General features: G+C 35.7%; 2 protein-coding genes across 3 annotated transcripts in view; one reads left to right on the top strand and one right to left on the bottom strand.

Moving 5' to 3' along the window:
- Nucleotides 1–22520, top strand: part of LOC120770869 (multiple C2 and transmembrane domain-containing protein) — a 44781-nt gene extending 22261 nt beyond the window's left edge. Inside the window, exons 5-13 of one of the 2 annotated variants that reach the window (XM_040098494.1) lie at nt 4034–4225; nt 18343–18494; nt 18602–19117; nt 19348–19528; nt 19641–19819; nt 19906–20025; nt 20094–20300; nt 21411–21618; nt 21696–22520. In XM_040098494.1, the coding sequence (XP_039954428.1) occupies nt 4034–4225; nt 18343–18494; nt 18602–19117; nt 19348–19528; nt 19641–19819; nt 19906–20025; nt 20094–20300; nt 21411–21618; nt 21696–21776 (1836 nt within the window). In that variant the 3' untranslated portion in view covers nt 21777–22520. Of the gene's footprint in view, nt 1–4033; nt 4226–17633; nt 18110–18342; nt 18495–18601; nt 19118–19347; nt 19529–19640; nt 19820–19905; nt 20026–20093; nt 20301–21410; nt 21619–21695 lie in introns of those variants that run through there. The other variant, XM_040098495.1, reaches the window with a different exon arrangement.
- Nucleotides 7095–11283, bottom strand: LOC120770870 (probable cytochrome P450 12b2, mitochondrial). Its single transcript, XM_040098496.1, has 6 exons — nt 11017–11283; nt 8874–9000; nt 8568–8814; nt 8369–8485; nt 7796–8225; nt 7095–7711 (listed from the first exon to the last, which is right to left on the bottom strand). Exons 1-6 carry the CDS (start codon nt 11128–11130, stop codon nt 7133–7135), a joined length of 1614 nt encoding a protein of 537 aa, XP_039954430.1. The 5' UTR covers nt 11131–11283; the 3' UTR covers nt 7095–7132.
- Nucleotides 22521–23349: the final 829 nt, after the last annotated feature.

Below are 23349 nucleotides of genomic sequence, written 5' to 3'. Positions count from 1 at the left end.
TTGGTTGTGGTCTAGGGCAATAGTGTCATCCTGGAATGACAGTGTCAGCGAAAGAAACGATTTAATTATTCAAAAAGTTCCCGGAAAAATAACTAATATCGAAGACGCAATCCATTATGCCCAGGAGTTTTTAAATTCATTAAACCCTTCTGGACTGCCACCATATGAATTGGCTTTAAAAATTGGAGTTCCAATTATGCTTTTGAGCAATTTAAGCCCTCCAAGCATGTACAATGAGACGAAGCTGCTTTTTAAGGAACTGAAGGTCGATTTAATTCTAGCAACCATTATCATTGGCCCAGCAGCTGGTCAACTAGCTTATATACCGAGGATTCCGATGATCCCAAGTGATCTGCCAATCCCATTTAAATGGCTTCAATTTTCGTTGAAAACATATTTCGCTCTAACTATATACAAGTCCCAAGGCCCAACTTTCGAATTAGTGGCGATTGACCTACAAACTGTATGTTGGTCTATCGTGGGTCGAAGGTCCTGAAAATCAATTTATATTGCTGTCACAAAATAAATTAACATCATTATCTTTTACAGGGAAGCTCTAACTCAATAAATTAGTAAAATGCTGGTAGAGAAAGTAAAATATATTTACTATACAAAACTTAAAAAAAAATAATAATACTAAAAGATATGCTTTCATGTTTGAATTTCCTTCATTCAGCTAATTTTTAATGACCCTACGCATCTGTGGGAGAGTGTGTACAAAGTTATAACTTTTGAAATGATTGTTTAATACCCGTGTGAAGCCGGGGTGGGCTGCTAGTAAAAATATAAAAACAAAGAAGCTCATATACAAATAAATAGATTTCAACTTGTCTGCTTGGCATTATTTTGGGATCAAGCAAGATATTACTCAACCAAGCTATCCGGATCACACGGCAAGCTACTAAGATTATATGTTAATTTGCTATCAAAAATGGACACAATATTTTATTTTGCCAAATAATTAATATCTTTATAAATTCTCATTGAGTTTAACGTAAATGCTCTCAAAAAAAACATGAAAAATACTTTGTAAAAATATGCCGGTCTGTAACTTAATCCCCATCGGAAGTACATGAGTCAGTGTCACAGTAAAGGGTTTAACCTCCCATACTATTTTCCATCAATTACTCATGCATGTAAATTCGTCGAACGACAACCACAGGTAAAAACTTTTTTATGTTTATTCAATGATGTGCCACGAACGTATATATGTACACATGCATGCATATGTATGTGGTACTAAAATAAATTTTTGATGTGAAAAACTTTTGGAACCAAAAGTCATGTCTGTCAGTTTCACACTTGATTTTTATGGCTTGTATGCCACATGTGGAAATTTGCGTTTTTGCATACACATTCTTTATTTTATATAAGTATATAGATATATACAAGAGAAGTATATATACATGCATATACAAATATGGAAATGCTTACATATATATTTCGTATATGAAATGCTTAAGCCAAAACTACTTAAATTTTAATATTTTTATTGAAAATCATTTGGGGTTAAGAGAATAGTCCCACTGCGCTGCTCAACCGCGAAACTGTGAAACTGCTCAATTAGTTTTTGTTAATTTTTAATGCAAGCAATTAATAACGGTATGGTACTTGTGGTACTTAAACTAAATAACAAATACATCTAATGACACCAGCCAAATTCCATAGTCGAGTTTGCTCTAAATATTTACGATGTCTACGGTAATGTCTTAACATCCACATTTATTTGTCAATATTTGATATTTCGTCTACAGTTTATTGATGCAGACATTTAAAACTTTGCTTCTGCAAACACTTGTCTTCTCTAAATGATAGCACTTGCTTAAAAAGAACCGTTGCATATTGTATGTGCATACTTATATACATCCGAATATGCACGATTACAGACAAGAGCGCAAACGATAGAGCAGCACTGCTGGAAAATCAAAATATTCAAATACGCCAATGTATGTATGTATACATGTGTGCATATATGTACATACATATATCTAGTGTCGGGAAAATAAACAGACAAAACACGCTTTTCACTGGAAATTAAACGATAAACAGCACGAGAAACGGATGTGCCAACTTGGTGCTAATGCTTCAGCCAAAATGTAATAAGAAAGTTTGGCAAATGTTTCTGGTTTTTTTCGAAGAAACTTTTTTGTACAAGTCTTCTTAAATTCATAGGTATATGAAGATAGAAGAAATGAAGAAATATCATAAAACAAAAAAATTGTCCAACTGGCGGACTGACTTTTGAACATCAACTGGTATCAAATTCCCATATAAATTTTAGGAGCTCTAATTGGATACTATTTTCGAATATGCTGGAGTTAGTTTTGTATACTCTCAGTTACCATCCGTTAACTTCAGGTTCAGGCTTCCTGACCATTGCAACATCTTCCAAGCAGAAGTGGCTGCACTAAATGTAGCAGTGGATGTACCACTTCGGAGCGCTATACTTTTCAGTGTGTTGTCCATCACTTCGATAGTACACCGGGTATACTAAACTCGCTAACCGTATACTCGAGACTAGTGAAGGGAGTTCTCGGCTCCTAACCTTTGGCATTGTATACCTTAGTCTTATTAGTCTTGTTTGGTGTCTGGCCAAAGCCGAACCTCAAGTAAATACGTTCTACGGAACTGGAACCAACCCGTGTTCGCCCGTGTTCGCCCGTATTCTGTCACTACGATAACAACAAGAAAAACAAAGTTGAGCTTACTAGTTTAGGTACTTCTTTCTCACTGGTTATAGAATGGACTCGGGTAAGAGCACCACTGTAGGATGGTTGGACCTCAGCGAACTGGTCGTATACTAGTAATTGTGCGCTAACAAGCTCATTCTGGGTCAGGTAAAATCATGAAAAGTCTAGGTAGCTCCTAGCTCTCAGCAAAGTTTACATTTCGACAGTTGTAGTACTTCTAACGGGACACAGCCCAATCGAGATCCATGTGATATGCCAGTTGATAAGTTGTTTAGAAGAAGATGATATATAATCATCTCAATGCTTTCTTACCGAATATCCGGCCTTTGCTAGATCAAGGCCAAAATACTTCAGATCTCAAAGCGGTAGACATCCAACTGAAATGATGGGAATATGAGTAAAATATCTGGGATGATTGTGATAGCTCAAAGTGCTTTGTCGAGAATTAATATCTAAAGACTAATATCCAAAGAATTAATATCCAAGACTATTTACCTGATTTCACAAAGGAATCCAGAAATTAATCCAAATGTGATTCCCAGCCACTTAACCAATACACACCTAGCCGCAAAATACCCTTCATTACTTAAACAAGTGTTTATTTTTACCAAAGTACTTCCCAAAATCAAGCCAAAAATAGCGATTTTCTGATTTTTCGATATTGTTATAGCAAATGAATGGCTTCCTCAAAGACTTCACACACTCTCGAACACTATCTCTTCATTGTAGGTAAAATTTCTTACCCAGCGTTCTATTTAGGTTTGAGATTCAGTAGAGGTCACATGGCCTTGATAAAATAGTATATTATTCTTACTCAAATAGGAACGGGCTTCCTCGATTTGATACTTTAAACATTTCAAAATGCTTTTTAATAGATGAAACGCCTAGTTTTAAGTAGGCATCACAAACTATAGACCATAGCTCGCTGTCTCTTTCCAGGTTTTTAATTTGGTTCATCGAGTTTTCACTCACTAGAGTATTGATATCTTGATCGGCTGCATTTTAGGCTTATCAAAATATTTTTTAGGGTTTTAGGGTTTTTGTTGTTTTTATTGTAAGAGTTTCGCATTTTCGATTTTTTTTAAATTTTCAAATATTTTACAAAATATTAAATTTTTCGTTTGTGTGAAATTTTTTTTTTAATTAAATACCACAGGTACTCTGCATATCTATTTTTTTCTTCATTTTGCTCATCATTTACTCCTACTAAATAAGTCATCATAATTTCACAACTCACAAGCCCACCATCATTATTTATGCAAATTAAAGCACAAGAAATGATTAAAAGTTCAAATAATACACACCGTTATACATACCTTACTCAATTAAGAATTTCCCCTTAGGTATTCGATTATGACTGGGGACTGCAGGATGATTTCATGGGTTCCGCACAAATCGATTTGACGACATTAGAGTTGGGCAAAGCGGAGGACCTCTGCCTGCCATTGCATGACTTAAATCATCCAGAGCGTCAAATGGGTGAAATACTCGTAAATCTAACGCTTTGGCCGCGCAGTCAAGAGGATAAGGAAATGGTGAGTTAACAGCAATTAAAACCATATTTAATTTGTCTTTAAGCGCACGCAGCGAGGACGCAATAAAAGCAAAGCAAACGGCGAAAACGTGCAATATTTAAACGATTTAATTATGTTATGTGAGTAGTGAACTCAGTGTTACGGCAACTCATTGGTGCAATACGCTAGCGTAGTTTAGAGTTCAGGCAACATGAGTGACACCTCTGCTAGTCATTTATCACTTTTGTGCTGCTTTGCGACTGCTTTGTTTTATGTGCTGCTCGTGTGAGAATAAAATTCGTTGAGTAGCGGAAAAGTGCGTGAAAATTGAATATGGAAGTAGCAGAGCTGTCAGAAAACATAAACCGTTAGTTTAGCAAATATGATCTGTTTGCTGTGGAAGCGACTTGCTGACTTGTAGATGTTGTTGGTTCGGTGCGGGTGATTTGTATTGTTTTCATTTTTCATTAGTATGAAATTAATTCATGATTTCTTTTACTTTTTGCACAAAAATAAATTTAATTCACTTTAGATCGCAATATTTGTATTTTTTAGGTTGGACCACCTACCCTTTTTTCGTTTTCAATTCCCTTGAAATGAATTACGTGCGTAGTTAATGCTTGAAGTGCTTTGGGAATGTGGTTTCGAATAAATTCCCACCGCAATAAAATTTATAGGTCTTTTGAGATATGCGGTTTATAGCAATACGTTCTGCTTCGTCAAACAAATGTTACAATAAATAAGTTACTCATAATAGGAAGTGAAAGCTTACACTCATTAATAACTCTTTGTGGCAGAGTTGCCTTTAAAAAAAATGTAATTTTTTTTTGTTTTTATGCCCAAAGTAGTGAAAAAATTCTAGAACAGTATTACCGCTTAATTGGTGTTTTAAAATTATTTTCGTGGCCTTTTTACTGATCCGAAAAAAATGATTTCTTGTAGCTTTTAGTGTTGACGACCAGTTTTCCAACTTACTTCACTAACATGATGACTCTGAATCAGAGTCTGTTTTGAGTTGAGATAATAAGATTAAACTACTCAATGAAGTTAAATTTTTTTCATATAATCGAACTGAAGACTTTAGGAAAATAAAACGTCTTATTAATAAAGTTGCTAGATCTACATAAAATGCACGAAAAATTATTAAATTTCGGAGGAAAAATTCACAGAATCCAATCCTCAATTTGGTTGGACACTTAACGTCAAGTAATCATCTAACCATGTAATCATTGAAAACGACAGTCTTTGTGGTGGAATACTTCATGCTGGAGCACGTTAGATAGATAGATAGAAAATAATTGAGGTTTTGCATAGCGACCTATGGTCTGTTAAGACTTCTCTTATATCACATATGGTGACAAGGTCCGGCACTCTGAACAATTCCAGGAGCTTGCTTGGCGGGACTGAGGTGATGTGATCCTTGCTCACATAGATGTATCCTAGAGACTTGAGCCGTCTTCTACAAATTGTTGTCTATAATCAGGTGTTCTGGATTTTCCTGTTCCATATCGCAAAACTAGCAGTCTTCGCAAGAGACTATGCCCATGTTGGACAAGAGCTTTCTGAGCCTGTATAGAGCTCGACAAGGAGATGGAATTTGTCTAGAGGAAGATTGGTTATATCTTTGAAAATTGCCAGGTTGTAGCCCACCAGTAGTAACTTGGCACCCAGATCACGTGTACACGATTGCAAACTGATAGGCAATTCAGCCTCCACAAATAGCGATTTGACCACATAGGCTGAGATCGCTTTTAGTGTCGCTTGACTATCGCTGATTAGAGCGATACGCTGGTTGCGATGGAGATTGATTACTGCACACTTACTTCTAGCAAAGACTTCTGCTGGAAAGATGCCCGGAAAACATCCCATTGGTAGGGTAGTTTGGTATGCGGTCCCGCAGTTCCTGCTAAAATGCCTTCCAGTGTTCTGTTGAATGTCTCAACCAGCTCACAGTTCTCTCAACCTATTTTCTGGTCACCAAAATATGTACAGTTAGGAAAAACAGATTGGAAGTCGCTTGGGTGAGCACCGCTACTTCGCTGAAGATGAAAAAAATGGACGCGAAAAGTTTGCCAGGCGATTTTTTCAATGAAAATGAACTGTACAGCGAGTTTTCTCATTATTTTTATTCAATGGAATCACAGCAACGAAATCGTTAAAGTACTTTGAGGAGTCTGCTTTATCACGAATACAATTATTTGAGCGGCACGAAGCATTCAGTGAAGGGAGTAGAAACATCGAAAACTTATCCCATGCGAGTCGTCCATCTATCTCTCTTAACGACGATTACATGGAATAATGATAAGGAAGAGTGCTTGAAAATCGTGATGTTGCCTTTAGAGAGCTAGCAGAGGATCTTTACATCTCTTATGGCTTGACTAAAGGTATTTTGGTTAAGATTTAGTGTATGAAGCATGTGAATACTAGACTCGTAGTAAACGTCCTGATTCTTTTGCAAAAACGAGGTCGAGTAGAAGCCGCTAATCGGAGGCTCGGTAGCTGATGATGAATGTGATGTCGAAACTATCCAACATTCTAGCAAATATCGCTCCAAAAATGCGACGAAACCGAAAAACCAAAATTCTCTGACCTTCTCCCAGCCGAGGCTTAGTAAGTGTATAATGTGTGTAGCAAAATTGTCGTTGGCATGCTGATTTTGGTTTTCGAGCTATTACGTCTTTAGAGACCCTTAGCTTAGCTATAAAGTAAACAAAATATGTTTTATGTTTGCTATTTGGAGACACTCAAACATAACTAAGAATATATTTTGCCTTTTCTTTACAAAATATCAATAGTATTATTCACAATTAGTTTTCATTTGAAAATCAAATATTATTCTCCCATAAAATAAAATATTATTTCTAGTTTTAAAAATCGTAACACACATATATAAACATATATACTTGTATATTATTTCCAAAATAATGCTTATAACTTCTCAAACTTGAACTTCATTTCTCCAGCTGGGCGCAAAATCAAATCGTTTACATATTCTAGCGGCTTCTCTCCCACCCAAGTCACACGATAATTGCGAATCAATCTCACTAAAAGCGTTTCCATCTCCAGCTCGGCAAGCCGTTTGCCAATGCATGTGCGTGGACCAAAGCCAAATGGCAAATAAACAAACGGGTTGTGTTTCTGTGATACTGGGCAGGTGGCTTTGGCTGCCTTAATCCAACGTTCTGGCAAGAATTCTGCACTTCTTTCGAAGTACTCATCACTATTGGAAAGTGACATGGTAGCCATGTAAATGCCAACGCCTTTGGGCACCTTATAGCCGGAGAGCACAATATCGCGACCGGCCAGGCGGAAGTTACCGTTGGCGATAGGCTTTAGGCGTAGCGATTCTTTTATACAAGCGCGCAAATAAGGCATATTTTTGGTATTCTCCTCAGTTAATGGCATTTTTGGATCAGGCAGCAGCTTGAAAAGCTCTTTACGCAGTTCTTCCTGCTTTTCGGGGTTTTGACCCAAAAAGTGTAGCACCGAAATAACTGTGGCGGAGGTCTAGAGGTGAATGTGGGCGATATAGAATAGAAAAATAATAATAAGTTTGTAATGATCTACTAGCTTATCGCCTGTTATACATACCGTATCCAAACCGGCCATCAGCATGTCGATAGCCATCACCACAGCCACATTCTTATTGATGCGATAAAGTTTCTCCAGCACACTTCGCGCTTCGTCATTTTGCTCATTTTTGAACTTCTCCATCGCCTTTTCAATATAGAATTTGGTGGCGTCGGTTACATCGTCATAAGCTTTCATCAGCTCTTTAAAGCCGGGTGTTTCAACGTACTTCCAAAAGGACGGTGACACATCGTATGTATTGGCCTTATCGAAAAATGTATTCATACCGTCGACAATTTTTAAGACATTAGCATCTGGTTTGTCGCGCGCTAAGAGACCCAAGCGCGTGTTGAGCGCGACCACCGCGACAGACTCGAAAGCCCACATTTTAATTTCCTCGGTAAAATCGGTGGTCAGTTTGCCGGTGTTGTGGTCCAACTTTGAGTCCAATCTGTTTAAGAGTGTAGAAATTTTAAAAGTTTTGACAAGGAAATATGATATCTTATCATCCACTTTTTTGATCACTTTATTAGTAAACTTAAATCAGAGCCCCAAAACTAAATTAGAAACTCATAAATTTACTCCCCAACTTACCTATCCAAAAAATCTTGCGCAATATTGTCGACTGCTGGCAAGTTCTGGCGAATATTCTGTACCTTCATCATAACGGGATTAACTTTATTGCGTATATCGCCCCAAGCTCTGCCTTGTCTGCAAAAAGTTTAAGTAAATAAATAGTATTTTCTGTAGACTAAATATAATTTCTTATAATTGCACTAGATCTCCAACTTACGACGTCACTAAACCAGCTACGCCTTGAAAAACATCCGGTCGCTTCTTAAGCCGATAATGTCCCAAACTGTCCAAACCTACCCTTACCGGCCAGATGGTTTCATTGCGGTAGACTGTTTCAAAATCTGTCGGATTGAACGTGAACACAGTGTCGGGTTTACCCAAAATTCCATTTATACGGAATATATCGCCATAACGTTCGCGATAATGTCTTTCCAATATATGCATGTTAGTTTTATGTAGATGGCCTAGGTAGAATATAGTTATTTAATACATTTGAGTAACGGTGTTGAATCATACTTGGTACCTCCTGGTAATTGATCTCGCAACATCCGAAAGCTGCTAGGGCCAGGAATCTGCTTGTAATCTTTCGCATTTACCCATTCGGGGTCCTCACGCGTTTCCTCCTTTGTTTCGAAATGCTCAAGAACCACCTTAAATGGTTATAATAGTAATAAATATGCTTTAAATATAGCTTTCGTGTTTTTAAAAGGTTCTTTTCACTATTGAGTAGCAAATATAAGAAAACGAAAAGAAGATGAAAGATATTAATTACTCTTTCTCGCTAAAATTCCTGTACAGTAAGTAACACGATTGTGTTTTTTATATTATTTTGAAAGATAATTATATTTGGGTTTGAAAAGAGAATCAGTACATGGATTGTGTTCCAACAGGGCAATGTCAGGCCATGTACATATATCGATTGTGACTCGGTGTGTTCTAGGAGCTTGATTGAGAAATTCATACTCATCCAACTTATAGCTTGGACCTGGCTTAAAGTAATTACTACTTGTTTCCTTCTATGGCGAAAGATTTTGCTGGTAGAACATTTGCCTCAAGAGAAGCTAATGAATATTTATTGACCCAATATTTTGCAATAGGAGCAAGGGTTTTTATGAGAGTAGCCTTTTGAATATACTTTGTTAACATCGAACAAAACGCTGTATATTTCATCTAAATCGAATAATTTTAACTATGCTAAGTAAAACTTTCAGCAGAGAACGTACATATGTTATAGAGAAGGCAGAGAATATATAACAATATTTTAAATAAAACAATATTTTATGTTCTCTCTCTCATTGTTATTTGCTCTCTGGCTAATATTGTCTGAGTCGTGAACCTTCTCTATGAGACACGTTCTTTGCCTTCAGTTTAGCACGATGTGAGTTCAGAAGTGCTAGTCTTATTTAGCTATGCCCAAACAGTTCACATACTATAGCATTTACTATATGTGGGTATATAAATTCCCTACAGGGCGTTCAATCTTTTCGAGTTGTTTGTAAACAAACGCCGCTGAGTACTCGCATTAATGTATAATTTAGTAAGAGAAACTGGGAGGTGTGGAAAGCACAACTTGTTATTCTCTAATTTGCGAGTATGAGATTTACACAGGTAATATTGTTGTAAGCATAAGCATAAAAGATCAAAGCAAACAAATCTATTAAAAATAGTTTACTATAATTATTGTTTTTGTGAACACGATACATTACTCATGTGGTGGTAAACTCATTATCTTGCATGACCGCGCAAAATATTTGTTATCATTTAAGCTTTATCAGCCTCTATCAAAATATATTTTTATACCCTGAACAGGAAACATAAAGTTTAGCACCAAATTTGTAGCACACAGAAGAATAAACCAAATATCTACAAATATAAATACGTAAATATATATACTTGTATATATACATATATGATCAGTTGAGTCGATTAAGCTAACCAGCCAACACAGATGCCTCTCTTTCTGTCTGTATATACGCAAACTAGTCCCTCAGTTATTGAGATATCGATCAGAAATTTTTCATACATCCTTTTCTCCTCAATTAACCGCTCATTTGTCGGAATCGTCGATATTAAACAACTATAACATACAACTGCCATACAAACTCAAAGAATTCAGAACTTGTATGGAAAACTTTTTTATTCCACGAAATACCTTTACGAAATTCGGCATGGATTATTGTCTAAAGCAATGGTACATATTCAGATCGAATCCGTATAGCTTCTATACAAAATGTTAGGGTAAAATGGCGTTCATTAAGAAATCTTCTGTGTAGGTATAGGGTATTTTATCTTCGGTGCAAGCAAACTTAATGTTTTCCTTGTTTTATACCTAAATATTTTTAATGGTAATGATGACTCTGCAAAAATAACGAACTGCGTATTTTTTTTTTACTGTGGTTGTGATAGAAATTGGTAAATAAAAACTAAAATGATTTCTCAAATCACTATACATATGTATATACTCGTAAAATTTGGACTAATATCATTTGGATGAAGAAAAGTTAAAAGTTTAGTACTACGTGACTCACTAGCCTGTTACTACTTGTACAATACAAAGCTAACCTAAGCTAACCCTTTAGTAAACAAAATCCCATTAATACCTAAAATTTAATGAAGAGAGCTTTATTTTACTTCTTTAAAAGTAAATAATATAAATAATCACTTACATGTTGAGCGCGCGGCAAACTATTAGACAGCTGACGCACCAACAGCTGATCCATTACGCATTTTGTCGCCTGCTGGCTACTGCCGGCGTACAAAAGTGTAAACTTTGATATCATTACTGTTGATTACTTTTAAATAATACTCGTAATAAAGGTAAAAAATGGTTTTAAAAAGTTTAAGCACAAGACAAAAAAACTAAAATTATGTTCTATATCACAGAATTATGCGCAGCAATATTTAAAATTATTTAGATATTTGTGACTGATTAAGTTTATTTATTAACTGAATGTGTTGGCTAGTAGCGAAGAGTAAAGCTAAACTAAGCAGCAAATATAATTTTAGCAATGCAAAACCAAAAAGAAAACATTAATAGTTGGAAGCTTTCACTCTATCAAATACAGGGTGGGAAACAAAAGTTATTAGTTCGCTTGAAAGTTGTTGTTGTTAGAAAGTTTAACTTAATTTTATTATGAGAACGCTTAAATAGTTTAATTTATTGTTAGTATGAGGTAGAATTATATTTTTATTAAATTTTTGTTTTTAATACTCATTTCAATTGAGTTGTAGTAACATAAGAAAAATTTACTTAACTCAAAAACCATAAAAAGTAGTGATAGAACCGCTAAATTGGAAATTTTAACTAAAAGTTAAAAAATAAAAATAAAAAAATGCTTAAAATATTTTCACTGCCTTCACTGTTGTACCCTGTATTATAAGCGCACCTAATTTCCGTGTTATTATAAAAGCTTCAATCAAAAGCTCTTCAACGTAGCTCAGCTAACGCACATTTACGTATAGCATATAGTTTATTAATCTTGCTAACAAAATTCGCTTGTACTTTACATAAACAAGTTGTGCTTTTGCGAGCCTGTAGGTAGCCGGTTCGGTTCCTACGTCTGACTTTTAGCATCCGAAATTTACTATTAAAATTGGATATGTTTAGTTATTTACATAAAAAGGTTTTATACAAGTTTCTTTAACGAATTTTTGTATTTTGAAGTTTTCATAGAGCATTTTGTATGTAAATTACCATATATTCGTATACCCATTATACGTGAAAAGTCGGGCCCTCAGTTTTGTATGCGCTGTATGATTAATTTAACCGTAGTACGAATGTATACTAGAACCCTATGTGTTATTTTAAATTTAATAATATACATATTTGTATACTATTCCTGTTTATATTACATTCATGATACATATTTGTACACAACTCGTCAGCAAATTGGTTGCACAAGACTTTTACTTGACTTTTTATATTCTGTAAAAGTTGCATTTTAACTTTTTCAAAGGATTATCAGCCATTTGGATAACAATATTAAGCTCAAAAACCTATATTTAGCCGTAAACTAATTCATCTCGGTCACATTAGTTTGTATTGTGCTACCTAAATACTCCTCAGTATTGATCAAAAAGACTCTCAAAAGCTCACGCGGAGTCCAGAGATACAGGCTAAAGTGCAAGGGAATAACAGGATCCAATTCATTCCCAATCTGACACAGGTGCCCGCTATCCGCACTACACTCTGTGACGCAGTTATCTAAATTTTCTGGAATGCTGTAAGGAAAAGGAGAATCGCAGCATGTACCAGTAGGGAGGCTATTACCCAGTGTTTTATGACGATCTGCGAAGCAATGCCGGCTGTATTGACAGGTGCTATATAAGAAATGGCATTCATCGCAATTGTTGGTGCTGTTCATAGTGCACCACAGATACCAAAGAGAGCCGGTCTTGGGACACATTCAAGCTTTTTAGTGCCGAACTCGTTGAATTTATATTATTATTTTTCGCTCAAAGAAACTATAACTTTCTTTCATATTACCATTTAAGGGTCATCCACTTTGAGGTTCCCTACTGTTTAATGAAGCAGAAACTTCAAATTTAATAGGGAAGAGATCTAACGGTGTGATATCACACGATCTTGGTGGCCAATCGACAGGCCCCAAACGTGAAATTATCTGCTCCCCGAAGTGTTCTCTCAATAAATCCATTGACTGATGCGATGTGTGGGAAGTGGTGCCGTCTTGCTGAAACCAAATAACGGTCGTAATAGACAGTTACTTTCTCACTGGCATCATTTTTGAAAAAAATATGAACCGATGACTCGACCGATCTATGAACCACACCAAACCGTTGTTTTTTTCTGGATGAAAAGGTATTTTTTGTATCTCCTCAGGTTGCTTTTCATCCCAAAAGTGGCAATTTTACTTGTTTACATACCCATTGAGCTAGAAGTGGTCCTTATCGCTGAACAAAATTTGGCTCGAAAACGTCGGATCTTCCTGGCACTTTTCAAGAGTTCATAGAACGAAGCGATATCGCTTTGGAAGATCAAGCAGCTTCAGTTCGTACACAATCTGTATTTTGTACGCTTTTAATTTAAGATGTCGATGAAAAAGCGCCAAGTCGTTCCATACGTCAGTCCGAGTTGATGTTTTTACCAATTCTGTGAAAGGAGCTATAATGAAGAGTTTAGTTTAAGTGATTACATGGTTTTCCTCGAACATAAAACGGCCTATTTTCCATAATTTTTCTTTTTTCAAATAAAAAATTAAATATTTTATTCAAGATTTTTACTATTTCAAAGAACGATATATTCAGACTATTTTGGGAATTTTTGAAATAAAAATATTCAAAACTCGACCATTAGGGCGAATACGTTGACATCAGAACTTCTTACAGAATCAGTAAAAGTAAAATGTCAAAAGTACCTACCTTAATTATGTCCGTAAACTAAGTATTGGATAAACTAAAACCAAATAAGGCGAAAATTGTTTTTTTTGCTTACGTTTAAAAAAAAATGCAAATTTTGGTGATCATTTCTGGAGGTTTTTACTTTTAAATGGATGTAATTGAAAAAAAAATTGTACAATCAAGACCTTGTAAATAATATTTCGAAGACCTGTGTACAATTACATAGAAATCGTTTCAGTACTTCACGAAATTTTGACCATCGTCTTTAAAAAATCAGTTTCGAGAAAAACGAGTTCAAAGTTTTTAGTGACTAAACCATGGCTGACCTCAGACCCACTACTTTTCTAGGCTGTATCTCAAAAACTAGTATTTGAATCGACTTGAGGCTAATAATCTGGAGACGTTTTAGCATGAAATAAGAACATAAAAACTTTTTTTAAGCTATTAAACCAACTTCAGGGGTTACAGTAGAAGTAGACGTGATTCCTCGAACTGTTACTCATAGCATCGCGTGTATAATAACTTCAACCACAAGGACAGCTTTTACGTAGCAGTATTAATTAACCGCATCATATTTGCATATACGCCACTGTTTTTAAGTGTAAGTAAATAGTCAGGCAAAAATTTATAGCACTCATGCGTTCATATAGGAATATAGCAATTACAGGTGTTCATGTGAAAAATTACAAAAGATATTGCATACATTTATCACTTTTTTCACAAATGCAAGCACTAATGTAACGAATACCTGTGGATACTAAAAAGCGAAAGTAAATTAGTTTATTATATACGATCATAACCGTGGATAAAATGTTCCTGCTAGAAATTGGTGTTGAAACACTGTGAATGGCATACCTCTAAGCAACAACACAGGTTACTGTAACAGCATGAGATCATTTATGAAAAAGCAAATTTCGATTTACTGAGGAAAGAAACTACACAAATAAAGCCGATTGTAGGGAGTAATAATCACCAGTAAACTTCGGCGACTGCTTTCAAGACTACATCAATGTTTCCTCTCATACAAAAAACAGACGAAAAATAAAAGATGAGTCACCTAATGTTGAGTGCTGCTGGGGTAATAGTCTATAGTCTGTTAAAAATACGAGTCCATCAGGGTAACGTTGAAGCGACTCGAGGGAAGTGGTATCAAATTGGAGAATTTTTCCACCAAATATGATGAATTAGAAGATTTTATTATCCTTTGAAAAATAGTATTAGTCTCTTCCCTCGTTTAACTATAAAGCCTTCAGTGAAGATTGGAAATAAGCAATACTTCTATAACTCATATTTGCCCCAATGGTATAGTAAAGTCTATTTTAATGTACTAATAAGCCCAATATCTGTACAAGCATAAACTCTGGGAGCGATGCTATCTCACGTTCATATATAACGGCAATGCCGATAGTGCCCGTGATGCTAACGTGCGTACTTATCGGCAACCATGGCAATGTAGTTATAATTAAAAGTTTAAACAAATCCACAAATGCCAAATGACATGGTTAAATATTGACATTCCATAAACATAAATATGTACAGGTGAAACTCCAAGTTTAGGGTCAACCCACGCACACACAAGAAATACAAATAAACATAACAAATCATTTGCATAGTAAGACGACCACAGGTGGAACAAACAAACAAACATTGTATCGGAGATTGCAAAATTAAAGCTTAAAACGCCAACAAATATTGCCTTTATGCTACGATCGCTGCTCGCTGAATATCGGCAATTATTTACATATGTACATATATTGAAAAAGAGAAAATAAAAACAGCTCAATTTGAGTACATATTTACATGTAGATATTGGCACTTAGTGTTTCTATAGAGAGGAGCGCATTCAAGCAAAACATCAGCGAGGCCGCGTAAGAAAGGGGCGATGCAAAGAGTAATACAGTTCCACTTGAGTCAATTTGTATGTTTTGAAATTACAAGTAATTTAATTCGAGTACGAGTTGAGTAAGTTCTCCTATCGAATCACTCAAAATATATTTTTTATCACTTCACCGAAATGATAGCGCCCCAAAATCAGCTCGTACTTCATTTTGTGTATTAAATACGACCATGTTCTGATGTCTCAACAATACTCGCAACGACAATTTAGTTTAATTTTGCATAGCTTTTGAAACCGAGGGCAAAGGTTCAGTTATAGTTGGAGCAATTTTCAACTCTTTCCTGCATATATTTTTTTATGTCGCCTCATAAAAGACGCACGATGTTTGTATCTGTAATTTTTCAAAAATCCCAAGTATGACTCCTCGCTTCCATTGTGCGAGCTCGTAATGACTCCGCTAGTCATTGTTCTTCGTTTATTTACTTACATACGAGTGCGTATATGCATGCTCACATGCTGAAATAGTAATTACCCTGAAGGAAAGCAATAGACGAAATGACTTATATATGTATGAGATGAAATATTAATTCTTCTTTTCGGAGACTAATCGTTATTTTTAACAGAACCGAAGCTGTAATACAGGCACTTTTCGAAAATAAATACGTTTCCTTACAGCTGCTGATTTTGCTTAGTTAGTTTGTTGTTTCAACAGTTACCTAGTTCCCATTAGGGTTTTAAAGATTAGCTAAGTTTTCGTCGACGTCATCCAACGTGCTGTTTCGACGGGGTCGGACCAAAGGTGGAGTGGTGTCAGATGAGTGGGGTTGGTGGGGCATGCTAAGAGGTGGCCATTGTCATGCGGAGACTCATTGCACGCTGGACATATGTTGGATATGGCGGGGTCTATGCTGGATAACGTCCGGTGTGTTTAACGTGGGTACCAGCTGACCACAGCCGTACCCCAAGGCGCTCTCTATTCTGGATAAGTAGGAGTTTAACCTGCTACAGTATCCACGAACGACACCCACAACAGCCGGTTCTACGCACCGGAATTGGCCCAGATTTTATTCGGCCAAAGACTGTTATTTCAGAGATCTGACCCCTTTTAGATGGGTAAGTCTTATTGGTCAGTTTGTATGGCAGTTTTACGATATAGTGATCCGATTAAAAATATAGAGTCGGAGCTTATTGAGTTGCTCCGACGTGTCTTTCTGGATGCTACAATCGTCATTTCAGTTTCCTCTACCCCACTATTCTTCATATTGGATAATCATCTGTTATCTTTGAAATATGCATGAGAGAACCTTAAATTATAAATTCAGAAATTAAAAAAAAAAAAATATACATACCAGGTGCTTTCCAAAGTAAAAAGGAGTTTAAAAAAACAGAACAAATGGTTTTTCGGCAAAATAAATTTATTTTATTCAAAATAGTCTCCTTTTACTTCACAGCTTTTCGCTCCTTGTTCGAAGCTCATTTTTGCACCGATAACACAAACATACTGACACTTAAAACGCAAAAACCTCTTTTCCAATCAATGAAATCTCATGAAATTCTCATTGGGCTATCAATAAAGATAGCAGATTCTAACGCACCAGTCGGCATATAGATGGCGCTACCAGGGGGCGCTATATTTCTGTTTACTTTGGAACGCACCTTGTGACCTAAAATGCAAAACAACGTAACAACATTTTTCAAAAGTTTACGGGCGAAGGAAAAACGATATAATTGAAGCCACTCATATTGAAACAAAATTTGAGTTTTGGTTATAAAATAGTTATATATTGGTTAAATATTGGTTATATCTGACAGCGGAAGCTGAAAATTTTATGCTACGTATATGTAATATTATATGATGTAGTGAATCGTAATAAAACAAACTCTGTTTCAATTATTTTAATAATACGTTGTTTTGTATTTAGCATTCATTTCCAACAGGGCACGCATACATTATTGTAATATAGTAGTTGTATTATCGACAGAGCGTGAATTAGCCGCTGTTGCAAGCTAAAGCTTTATCTACAGCGCTCCAGTAGTTGAGTAAGCAAGCAAATGGGTTCGACTTGAAATTAGTATTGCGCGAAAAGATTCAGGCGGCGGTAATAAATTTGTGACGGGTACATTACTAAACAAGCTCAAACCAAAAGTGAAGAAAACAACTAGCGAAATTTGTTTCTAAAACAATTTCCAGTCGGAGCGGTTCAAAACTGTAGTGCAAAAGCAAAAAAAAAAATATTTTTTTTTTCATTTGAAATCTTGAAATCAACTTGCTGTCTCCTCAGGCTTCCGCCATGGAGAGCTATGCAACAGGCAGCAGTGATAATAGCAACGAAAAGACGTGCGCCAAAAATAGCGTCGTATTTTACGCCAATTCAAATAGCATTAAAATCACAGACAACTCAAATCGGACGATGGATAAAACCAAGAAAAGCAGCAGTCTGCAAGTGGCTGGCAGCAGCAGGCCGTTGGGTAAATGCACATCGGAATTGTTGATGCAACGGCTGCGACGCAAACGCTCCGTCGTGCGGCAACGACTGCAAATGGAGTTCACTGAGTTAATGGAGGTATGAGAGCGGTTGCGGTGGGGTCGAGGCGCTCTAAAGTGAGAGACAGCTGGCTAGTTAAGTTTTTAGTGGGTTAGTTGGTCGAATTGGACATGGCAGATTCATTTGATTTTTTTCAATTACTTCCTGCTCCGTCTGACCTTGTTGGCGCACGGTTTCATTAAACTTGGTTAAATAATATAGTTGACTTTTGATGTCTAACGAATTTTTGCAATGTCTACTTTTATTCACAGCACTTTCAGCGCAACACTAAATTGGCCGAATCATCGAAGCGTCTGAAATCACAGATCTGGAGCTCGGTCGTCACGATATTGTTGGTCAAAGCCAAAGATCTGCCATTGGCCGACGATGGCAGCAAACTTACCGATATACATATTAAATTCAGGTGGGTTCAATTTAGACCACAAAAAGTCGCATTTTTAGTAACCAAAAACTGAAAATTTTCTTCGCAAATTTACACTCCACCTTCTTTCTCTCTTTTTCATATGCCAGACTCGGCAATGAGAAGTACAAAAGTAAGTCTTCCTGGACCGAACGTTGGCTGGAGCAATTCGATTTGCATCTCTTCGATGATGACCAAAATCTGGAAATCTCGCTTTGGAATCGCAATGCGCTCTACGGCAAAGCCAACATCGATTTGAGCGTGTTCCAACGTGAGACCACACATGGCATTTGGCGTGCCTTTGAAGACTGTTCCGGTGAAGTGTTTCTTATGTTGACCATAAGCGGCACTACCGCTCTAGAAACAATTACCGATCTCAAAGCGTACAAGGAGGATCCACGTGAGATGAAAATCATGCGCGATCGTTATCGTTGGCATCGTTGTTTTCAGAATTTACGCGATGTCGGACATCTGACAGTAAAAGTGTTCGGTGCGACGGGTTTGGCGGCAGCAGACATCGGCGGCAAGTCCGACCCATTTTGTGTGCTTGAGTTGGGTAATGCGCGTTTGCAGACACAAACCGAATACAAGACGCTAACGCCGACGTGGAATAAAATTTTTACCTTGTAAGTGGAAATATGTGTGAAGAGAGGCTATGATTTTTGAGTTTCACAGAGATAAAAAAAATTGAAAATTAGGTATGGTTTCTTAGAGTTAATTTGTGTTTCCAAAACTTATATTCTTCGAATTTATACATCTAAATAGTGGTAAAAATTCGGCAAGGCTTACAATAAAGAAACTCAGTTCTATAATTTATGATCTCAAAACATACTTTCATATCTCTTTTATCCGTCAGTAATGTCAAGGACGTCACGCAAGTACTTGAGATAACTGTCTATGACGAGGATCGTGATCATCGTGTCGAATTTTTGGGGAAGCTGGCAATTCCACTGCTGCGCATCAAAAATGGTGTCAAACGCTGGTATACTCTAAAAGACAAAAATCTTTGCGCGCGGGCCAAAGGATTATCGCCACAGGTAAGTTCCGATTACGAACATTTTAGATTTTAGCGGACCTCGCGAACCTACTGATTTCCACAGAACTTTTCCTGAAGTATAACTAAATTATTTTTCTTCTCTCAAACCACAGATCTGTCTTGAGATGACCGTACTTTGGAATGATGTGCGCGCCATTTGTCGTATATTACAGCCGAAAGAGGAGAAACTGATACAGCAGGAAGCGAAATTCAAGCGTCAACTCTTTCTACGAAACGTCAATAGACTGAAAGTGATAATTATGTATATCTTGGATGCGGCGCGTTACGTACAGTAAGTAATAAACTGAAATTAAGAAGTTAAGCACATCGCGTGTTTTACGTATTAATTGCTTTCTTTCTTTCACTTTGCATTCGCAGAAGTTGCTTTGAATGGGAGTCACCGTTGCGCTCAGCCATTGCTTTTGCACTGTGGATATTGGCCTGCGTCTATGGCAATTTGGCGACTGTGCCATTAGTCTTGCTGCTAATCATAATCAAGTGCGTTGCCGTGTTTGCAATATTTTATGTATTCGCAAGTATTTACTTCAATATTTATGCTCTTACAGAAACTGGTTGGTGCGCATGATTACCGGTACGAGTAATGATCCTGCCGCTGGCTACTATGACTATGACTACGATGAGGATGACGATGATGATAAGGAGAAGGAGGAGAAGAAATCGATTAAAGAGCGTCTACAAACCATACAGGAAGTCTCACAAACGGTGCAAAACACGATTGGCTATCTGGCGTCGCTAGGCGAAAGCACTAAAAAGTAAGTGCGAATCACCTGTGCAGGTCTGAGTGGGGGGAAGTTAGAGTGGCTTGGTATTTAGGCAAGTTTTCGATTAGTCATGGAGTTCAAAATTTGCAAAATTGCCATCCTATTCTTAAAGTCCAGATTGTATAAGACTGCTAGGTTGAGCTATTTGGGACAAATATTGAACTTAAAGAATCGAAAAATATTGATCTTTCGATAAACGGTTCGAAGAGCCATTGCAAAATCTTTTGATTGCACGAACAAGCTAAAGAATAGTTAAATTGGAAGCTATACTTAAGCTTTCAAAAGCTCTGTATTTTAGAAAATGTCTCTATATTACCTTGCACTTTGTCATATTATTTAAAATTAAATTGTTATACAAAATTTTAATTTTAGTTATAACTGGAAACATCATAAAGGCTTTCTTAACTAGCAGCGTTGCCACCTTTTGTATCCTAATTTTTCACAGATTCAATTTATAATTATATTTATGCCAAAAACTTATTGAAATTAAAATTAGGTGGCAACTCCAAAATAATAATAACTAATAATAATTTTTCACAATATTATTTTCATATATTAACTCATTTTCAAAGAATTTGAGTTTTCAAACAGGTGGCAGCTCTAAAAATTATAACTAACAATACTTGCTCACCCAATAAACAAAGATCAAGTTTTTCATATTTTATATTTTTTTAGAATTAAATTTTAAATAAGGTGTCTATAATTCCAACAATTTGAATTTTAAAACAGGTGGCAACTCTAAAAATTACTACTAAAAATATTTGGGCACTCAACAATCAAAAATCAGGTTTTTCTTATCTTTTGTTTTTTTTATTACATTTAGGTGGCAACTCTAAAATTATAATATATTTTATCTAGTTTCTCACAATAAAATTTTCTAATTGTATTATAATTTTCAACAATTTGAAAGTTTAACCAGGTGGTAACCCTACAAGTTATTAATAAAATTATTATCTCACCCAATAACTAAAAATCCAAGTTTTCTTATTTCATATTTTTTTTATTAAATTTTAAATAAGTGGCAGCTCTAGAAATAGTATTTCTGTCTAAGTTTTTTGAATTGAATTTGCTAAATTTTTTTTACGCCGCTATGCATTCTAGCACTTTTAATTTTTCCGTCCCGGAACTGACGTGGCTCGCAGTGGCGCTGCTAGTTGGCGGTATTGTGGTCTTGCACTTCATACCCATACGCTTTCTGCTACTCTTCTGGGGCATTATGAAGTTCTCGCGACGCATTCTACGCCCGAACACGATACCGAATAATGAGCTCTTGGACTTCCTATCACGTGTGCCAGACGATGAACAAATCGTGAGTATCTCAGTTTTAGTTTTATATAGATTTTTTCATGGTTTGAAGCTTTTTTATGCGACACCTTATATTTTCAGAATCAATTCCGTGAACTGCCACCCACAGCGCCCACCGATCAGTCGCGCAATAATCCTAAGAAAAAATTCAAAGCTTCATAGTCCATTGCCAATTTAGATGCCACTGGCGCGCTGCAAAAATTCCAGAGCACGACCGTGTCGCAGCAGATTGGTTTCAATGATGCTGGCGCCGACGCTGGCATGTTGCCGCAACATGTTGGCAGCACAAGAACACGCTCCGTGCGCAACATATTCAAAGCAAGTCGTGACAACTTGAAGCAGCAGCTGAATAAAGCTTACGGTAAAAGCGTAAAAAAATCGAATTAGCGGAAATTGTGTAAATAACAAGTGATCCATACATACTTTAGCATAGAATCTCATCAAAAAAAAAAAAAACAAAAAAACAACAAAAGAATAGTACTACTTATGACTTTATTAAACTAAACTTAATGATTGACTTAAATGTGAACTTTCGAAAACTTAAGCAATTTATTGAAAACACATACAAACAAGGCACTTCCAAGTTCCAAAGCTTACACAATTAATAATATATGATATTCAAACTTATGCAATTAACTGTTGATTACTGATGAAATTAACTGATAATTAATATTTTTACTTACAAATATACACTCATACAATCATTCATATAAGTATTTACGGAATTTATTAAAAAGAGCAAACTACACTATTTACAAAAAACCACTTCTTAGCACTTTACTAAAACTATTTCATTCGAAAATTTAATTAGTATAACTGTAAATACAAATATAGTTGCTTAAGTACTTATTAATTCCACTTAAGTCATACCCAAATATTTTTCACAAAATAAATAAATAATTTTTTTAAACAACTAATAGCATAATATTCAAATTGTCAAATTAAAATTGTATTAACAAATACCAAAAACAACAAAAAAAATGCTAGCACATACCTAATTATATTGAAATTTATACTTAGCTTAGATATTCAAATATTATTTAAGCGATTTGTTACAAGATTTGTGATATTTTCTAAGAGATATATTTATTAGACTCATATTTAATAGGCGCACGAATTTAGTTAACAAATTTTCTAAGCTTAATGAAAGTCAGTATTCCTGCTAATTGTCCCAGCAGTGTAGAAATCTATTATTTAGTTATGATAGTTATGTACAGTTTAATTCATTTGTTCAGGTACAATTTTTATTAGCGAGTAAGAAAACATTTATTTTAACCGCACACGAAGCTTATGCACCATTAAACTATTAACAACAACAGTATTCTAAAAGAAAAATTTTATTTTATTTTATTTTTTTTTATTTTACTGCAAAGTAAAATTAGAACCCGAATATTAGATTTTACTAAACTTTTATCAAAAAAATCCATTCCGCTTATTAAAGAAATTTTAATTATTTGAATTAAATATCACAAACGAAATCCTGCCATGAAAAAAACTTTTAAGCTTTAAGCTTTTCATTTACATCTCCTTTGTTATGTTTTTCAACCTCCATATTTTAAAAATTGTTTCCCAACTTTCGGAGGTATCAACAGAATATATAAGCTTCAAAGCTCTATACAAAATGAGTGAAAGCTTTGGGAAAGCTAACATACACTTTTTTTAAGGCATCGTCTGTGTGTGAAATTTTAGAAAAATCTAATTTTTTTGTTGCGTTACAGAATAGTACAGAAATGTA

The sequence above is a fragment of the Bactrocera tryoni genome, chromosome 3 (assembly GCF_016617805.1).
Source record: "Bactrocera tryoni isolate S06 chromosome 3, CSIRO_BtryS06_freeze2, whole genome shotgun sequence".
In the NCBI taxonomy this organism is placed as follows: domain Eukaryota; kingdom Metazoa; phylum Arthropoda; class Insecta; order Diptera; family Tephritidae; genus Bactrocera; species Bactrocera tryoni.
This window is presented reverse-complemented; position numbering and strand designations above follow the sequence as displayed.